The 8,128-nt window shown below is 29.3% G+C and overlaps 1 protein-coding gene across 2 annotated transcripts in view; it reads right to left on the bottom strand.

The window, feature by feature from the left end:
- Positions 1 to 7,849: 7,849 nt before the first annotated feature.
- LOC139886108 (protein argonaute 1-like) overlaps positions 7,850 to 8,128 on the bottom strand; it is a 1,120-nt gene continuing 841 nt past the window's right edge. For both annotated transcript variants that reach the window (XM_071869856.1, XM_071869857.1), the window contains exon 3: positions 7,850 to 8,035. In XM_071869856.1, coding sequence (XP_071725957.1) covers positions 7,863 to 8,035 — 173 coding nt within the window. In that variant the 3' untranslated portion in view covers positions 7,850 to 7,862. The remainder of the gene's footprint in view (positions 8,036 to 8,128) is intronic.

The raw sequence follows: 8,128 nt of genomic DNA, 5'->3' as shown, positions 1-8,128 counted from the left end.
ATCCATTTTCCAGTTCCAACATTTCTGAGCTTTTCCAACATATTATTCTTTGTCATCAAACTTCCGATGATTTAAGGTCGTCTACGGCTATCTACGATTTTTGCTGCTTCATTCAGCTTTTTCAACATTCGAAGTATTGATTTGTAGACTGAGTGCTTTTCAGAATTTTAGAATGAAAGATCATAATTCTAAGAGATAAATATTATACATGTAACTGTTGATGTAGATATGCTGTGAGTTTTCAAAGTACTGATTGCTGATTCCCGGTAATTGGTATGGCAGTTCTCGTTACAATATGCGGATGAGTATATGATAGGGTTTCAATGAATAAATATAATGATTTGTCAAAGAGGTTTAAGCCAAGAAGTAACGAGGTTGCTGGTACGTCTGCTGGTAATAAGATGGAATACAAAAGATTTTCCAGTAACAATAAAAGAGTACACATATAAATCAAGGTTATAATAAGGTTGTTTCGAACGAAAAGTCAAAGTTAACTTGCTGGAGCCGTGACAAAATTTGCTAATTTGGAAAGGGATTGCAAAGTTATTTTGGGTAATAATAACACTAAGAAATTAGCATAGCTATGTTTTAAACGTTTACTCAGGTTTCGAGTGGTTGTAAGTGCATATCTATATGCATCAATCTTTTCTTCTGTAGATGAAGTGCGGTTGGTTCATCCACTCGATTGAGGTGTTTATAAGAATTATGAAAGGTTTGAACGCGGATTGTAATCGTCAAGATACAAATGAGGTTTAAGATGAAATCAAGTAGCAAACTTGAAGAATTGTTTAGTTTCATATATTATAATCAATATTTTAATTCATTTTAATTGTCCAAGGTTGGTAGTCATCAGTTGATAGCCCACAGTTGACAGTCCAATAATTCATATTTAGTTTAATATATAATATTCGAATTAATTAATACGTGTCGTGACCCGTATACGTCTCAGACTCGATCACAACTCAAACTTATATATATTATTGTAGAATCAACCTCAACCCTGTATAGAGAACTCGATCATTACTGCATATAGAGTGTCTATGGTGATTCCAAATAATATATACAGATGCGTCGATATGATATGTCAAAACTTTGTATACGTGTCCCGATATTTAAAGTGCGTAAAATAAACACAGAAAATGACGATAAATAAAATTGCGAGAATTAAAATTGCGATAATTAAATTGCGATAAATAAAATGTAATATGGAATTAACAGTTAGCTAGGAACAGTTAGCTAGGATTTTGTTAGCGTGGTTTCTTAACAAAATTTCATATTGTCAATTAGTCTGTTTCTAATCAATTTTTATTGTGTCCATTATTTCTTCATTATGCCACTTGTTGAATTCTGATAAATCAAAATCCAAATATGAAATTGGATGAATATGGTTATTCTGTGGTGAACGGATTTGTATATCATTGGATGTAAGTAGGATAGTAAACGACTGTTGAATCAGCTTCGAAGAATGTACAATGTAACTTATTAATGTGAAATCTAAATATTCCTCGGGTATTACCTACCCGTTAAAATATTTTCACAATTAACACTTTGTACGAAAGAATTTTTAATTACAATCTTTATGAAAACATATATACATATATATTTTCTTCAGATGTAATCATGGATTCATTGAGTTAATATGATATTAAACTCATTTGGTTTACCGTTAGAACTAGAATACATAATCTCTAAAACATTTAGAGATTACTTAATCGTCATGAAGAACGAAGATAATCGATGTAGAACGATACGTAGAACGGTGATTATACTCGAGGTACAGAATGAGATGTTGAGGCATGGATTGTTGATGGTACTGGTGCTGTTACTGATGGTACTGTTGGTGCCGATGATGTTGCTGAAGCTGGTACATTTTGCACTACATTTTCCAAATTGATTACTCGAGCGCGAAGCTCGTTGACTTCTTCTATGGTTCCGGAATGATTGTTGGTCAGAACGAGTGGATGAATAAGGTTTAGAATTGTGGATAGAATATAATCGTTTCGAGATACTTTGGAAATGAGGCTGAAAATGGTGTTTCGAATAGATTTGTCGGTAAGTGTTTCAGGTTCCTCGCCAAGAGGTGAATTCGGTTGACGGAAAGGATCACCTTCTTCTTGTCTCCAATGATTAAGTAGACTACGAACCCATAAAATGAATTGGTTGGTTCATTCTGGTGACTGTACTATCGGGGCTTAGTTGAAACTCCAAATCGGAATAGCTGTCGGAATAACTATCGGAATAGCTATCGAAATCTGAGGGACTCGAACTGGTTGAGGGATTCATCTCGTACGATCAGATGAAGTATTTTCGATAGGAAATATATTATATGATGTAGATTAGTACCCTGCTATACATAATTTACATATGTATATATAATACTAAAATCCCATAAGTTACGGAGGAATCTACAGAAGCTGTCAGGCAAGTCTACAATAACAGATACGCTAAGATATGAATTAGCAGATATGTTAAGATATGAATTTTGTCTATACACTAATCATGCAATCAATGCAATAAAATGTGTCTAGACTAAGGATGATAAGCAAGTGATTCTCTAAGAATGATAAGCAGGTAATTTTTCGACACGAAATGATAAGAAAAACTTTTGACATGTAGACACGGTCGAAGTCCAGACTCACTAAAGCATCCTAAAGACTTATCAGTTAGACACACTAATGCAGACCTGGTTCGCTAAGACCACCGCTCTGATACCAACTGAAAGGACCCGTCCTAATCCATCCAGACAAAGTCCACATCGATTACAAATGATTCACAATAGTTGGTTACGTCGCGAGGTACTTGACCTCTATATGATACATTTTACAAACATTGCATTCGTTTTGAAAAGACAAACTTCCTTACATCGAAAATTGACGATATGCATACCATTTCATAATATATCTAATTATAATTATCTTAATAATAATCTTGATGAACTCGACGACTCGAATGCAATGTCTTTTGAAATATGTCATGAATGACTCCAAGTAATATCTTTAAAATGAGCAAATGCACAGCGGAAGATTTCTTTCATACCTGAGAATAAACATGCTTTAAAGTGTCAACCAAAAGGTTGGTGAGTTCATTAGTTTAACATAAATAATCATTTCCATCATTTTAATAGACCACAAGATTTTCATTTCTCATAAACATACGTCCCATACATAGAGACAAAAAAATATCATTCATATGGATTGAACACCTGGTAACCGACATTCACAATATATATATATAAGAATATCCCCATCATTCCGGGATCCTCCATCGGACATGATATAAATTTCGAAGTACTAAAGCATCCGGTACTTTGGATGGGGCTTGTTGGGCCCGATAGATCTATCTTTAGAGTTCGCGTCAATTAGGGTTTCTGTTCCCTAATTCTTAGATTACCAGACTATAAAGGGGCATATTCGATTTCGATAATTCAACCATATAATGTAGTTTCAATTACTTGTGTCTATTTCGTAAAACAGTTATAAAAATAGCGCATGTATTCTCAGTCCCAAAAATATATATTGCGAAAGCATTTAAAAAGGGAATAATGAAACTCACCTAATGTATTTTGTAGTAAAAATACATAGAACGACATTGAACAAATATAGGGTTGGCCTCGGATTCACGAACCTATATCATTTGTATATTTATTAATATTCATAGTTGTAATTGAACACACACATATATATAAATGTATTAGTTATATCATTTCTATGTTAATAATTTATATATACCTTATATGTTCATTTTGTATATAAAAATATTAAAAAAAGAATTTTTTTTAAGTTTTATGTGTTAGATATCTATATTTATGTATGTATTTCATTTGTTTATCGAAACAGTAGTTCAAATTATACTAAGTTAATATTAGTACAAATAATGATAGTAATATTAATAATATATTTATGTTAATAATAATTCTATTAAATAATAACAATGATATTAATAATAATACTTGTAAAAATATAAATTTTATGGTTAGTGATCATTATGATATTTATTTTAGTACTTATATAATAATAATACTCGTGATAATATAATTAATAATATTTATGTTAATATTAACAATTCTAATATTTGTAAAAAGATACTAATACTAGTATTTGCGAAAATAATTATCATTTGTATTATTTTCATAATAATAATCCTAATAATTCTAATCATAATTATAATCATAATAAAATACAACTATTAGCGATATATAAGAGTAATATTCATACTTGTATTTATAATCATAATTATATCATAAAGCTTATATTTGTAAAGATAATAATAATTTTGTTACTAATAATAACAATATTGATAATTATATTAATGATGATCTAAAAAAAATAATAATACTAATAACAATAATAATAATAATAATACTAATAACAATAACAAGAATAATTAGTATAATAATAATAACAATAAATAATAATAATAACAATAAATAATAATAATAATAATAATAATAATAATAATAATAATAATAATAATAATAATAATAATAATAATAATAATAATAATAATAATAATAAAAATAATAATAATAATAATAATAATAATAATAATAATAATAATAATAATAATAATAATAATAATAATAATAATAATAATAATAATAATAATAATAATTCTATACCTAATAAAAAGGGAATCGGTGTTGGCATCCACAAATAGATCGAGAAGGCAGAGAGCACAACATCAAAATTCATAGAACCCTCGACTCATTAATCGGTTAATCGATCCACCGCAACTCGAGATATACTCGTCATCAATTCATCATCATCATCAGTTTTCATCATTGAATCATCATCGATCATCATCCATCATCATCGATCAAGGAATCGATTCTGGAGTTAATAGGTAATTGATTCATTAAATTTCCTAAATTTCTTTATCTCCATAAATAATTACTCTGTATTTTTTAAAGTATCAATCGTGAATGATAATAAATGGTGTTCTTGATGGATTTTGTTTTGGGTACTTGATGGAAATCGATAAATAATGAATTTGTTTGATCAAGAGAAGAACCTAGTTACAAGAACATGATCCGTGAAGATCACAACCTTCATCATCAACTAATCAAGTAATCAGTTCATGGATCAATCAAGTAGATAATCGATTCTTTGGATATTCTATTAATTTCTATTATCCCTCTATCTATTTTCTGAACTTTTTAAATGAATCAAATACAAATAGCAATAATAGGGATTCTTGACGAGTTTACTTGAATCGTGAATAGAAATAGGAACAGATACAAGTAGCAGTGATCTTTGAATGTAAAGGATTTGTGTTTGTGCTTGAGAATTCGAATGGCTGAAATAAATAGTTCATTATGATGTTATTATGATGATTGTGTGATTTTGATTGTTCGAAATAGGAATAGAAACATAAAAAAAATTGTTGGTTAATGATGGTTTATGATCAATAGCAGCAAGAATAAAACAATGAAGGTGGTTTAGGTTGTTCGAACCGTTTATTAAGGTAGAAGCTAAGTTGCAGTAAAAATAAAAGTTATAACCTTGTGGTTTATGGTAATGGTATGCATTTAAATTGTTAGCATATATCAATGGTTTGATAAAGTTTGCAGGTGCTGGAAGAAGGGTGATGCAGGTGGTCTTTGAGTGACCTGTGCGAGCAGCAACAATTCAGTTTACAGGTGGTTGATTTATGACGGTTGTAGTGGTGGGTGTGTGTTTGGGTGGTTGTTTAAGGTGACGGTTGTGATTGATCACAACAACAACAGTTAAAAAAAAATGAAACAGTTTTAAAGGTTGTAGGGATGATGATGGTGGTTTGAAGGTGCGAATGAAACAGAAAGACAGAAACATTGCAGGTGGTTCTCGGTTGAGGTTGTTGTGGGTTTGGTTTTTTACAGGAACGGAAGCATTCAAGCAGCGGTTTTGAGTGGTGGCTGTTTATAGAAAAAGGAAATCGAACAACAAAGAAACACAGAAGCCTTGTAGCAGTTCTTAAGATAGTTTCACGATGGTTTGTAATATAATGGTTCTGAGTTTAGTGTAAATTTGGGTACTAATATATATATACTTGATTAGCTGATCGATATTTGTATATAAAATGTCATAGTGAAGTATAGTTTATGCTGTGTAATTAATCGTCCGTGACTCAACATACGATTTGGTCCCATGTTCCATTATTTGATTAATGATAATGAAACCTAACGTTTTGTCTTCCATATGGATGTTACCAATTTAATCAAGGCAGATAAATAAATAAAAAATAGATATCGATGGTTTTTCCTATTGTGGGGTTTGGATGGTAAAGGAAGTCAAAAGTTTCCTAATGTGAGGTTTGGATGGTAAAGGAAGTCAAAAGCAGGAAACAAAAGCTTTAGGTTGGTGAAGGTGTCCGATTGTTGAAAAAAAAAATGATATGTTTGATCTTGAATGTGTGGATATATATATATATATATATATATATATATATATATATATATATATATATATATATATATATATATATATATATATATATATATATATATATATATATATATATATATAATCTATATATCTACATATGGTTATGTATGTATATATATGTAAAGAGAGTTTACATTAGGTAGATGAGAGAAGAAGAAAGAAATTGATGTTTTGACAATCATAAAAGAATTCAAAAGCATAAAAACAAAATGGATTATTTGGATGTCGATAGAAAAGAAAGAAAGGAATGCAAGTGGGGGTGATGGGTTTGTTTGTTATATCATGTATATGTATATCTAATGTATCTATAGAAAATGATATCATGGAATAAATAAAGATATAAAGGTTCGGTGGATGATAACATACAAACACACACAGTAACTCACTAATACTAATTATCAAACACAGTATAAATCTTGATCTCAATCTTTTAACATACAGTGATTGAATAATATTATTAATAATACTAATATTGATATTGACTATGATAATAATAATCATGAAAATAATAATAATATTACTATATCAACTATATTTTACATATTTAATTCAAATGATTAAATTGTATTTTATCAATTCAAATTATTATATACTTATATTTATAATTATATATATATATATATATATATATATATATATATATATATATATATATATATATATATATATATATACACACATATTTATTTACAGTTAATTGTTTGTGAGTTGTCGAGAGCAGTCGAAGGTCAAATGAATATATTAAACACAGTTCAAAGATTTTTGAGACTCACATTACAGATTCTGCGTATCGTGTCGAAATCATATAAAGATTAAGTTTAAATTTGGTCGGAAATTCCCGGGTCATCACAGCCGCAAGGCACGCTTACGGTCATTGTTCTTCTTGTTTCTTTTATTATTATTTTTTAATAATATTTACAGGGTCAACCCCTTTACCCAACACAATATACACTTATAATTAGACGAATCAAAAGACACTTTAAATTGGATATAATGTACCTAATATTTAACTAACTTATTTCACGAGGACATGATACATCGGGGTCTTAAATTACTCATAGTTTCATATTTAGATCTTATCATCATATACGTAACTAGATTTATGATCCCGTGCGTTGCACGGTAACTCGTCCGCAAACATTATTGGTTTTTAAACTTATATATGAAATAACGATATTATAGAAAAAGTGTCAAAAGTACTGTTGTAGATGATTTAGTAAAATATGTTTTTAAACTTATTTAGTAGATTAATAGATGTATCTAAGTTAATATACTATACAAAGTAATATATTTATTAGAAAAGATGATAGTAAAGAGTGGCAATTTAGACCCATTTACTTATCTAACATATAGTAAGTTATCAAACTACAAATGGTTGCATAACTTTATCAATGACATTCAATAATAAAGGTTACACAAATGCCTGTTCAACTTCAGATATCATATACATATGGAATACGGAATGAACTTAAAGAATAATGTCAACTTGATGCAAGATATAACCTTCACTCGGTCAGAATCAGATAATGGTCTTGCTGTAACATCCCTGTTTAAGAGCAGAATAACGAATTCAATCACGGGCAATGGCTCAATGAAGGAAGTTGCAGACATGTCTGTAACACAACAAAGTCAATTGACAAGATGAATTTAAAGACATGTAAATAAGATAAGAGTTTGCCGTTCAAAAAAAAAAATAAGATAAGAGT

This window comes from Rutidosis leptorrhynchoides, chromosome 1 (assembly GCF_046630445.1).
Source record: "Rutidosis leptorrhynchoides isolate AG116_Rl617_1_P2 chromosome 1, CSIRO_AGI_Rlap_v1, whole genome shotgun sequence".
In the NCBI taxonomy this organism is placed as follows: Eukaryota; Viridiplantae; Streptophyta; class Magnoliopsida; order Asterales; family Asteraceae; genus Rutidosis; species Rutidosis leptorrhynchoides.
This window is presented reverse-complemented; position numbering and strand designations above follow the sequence as displayed.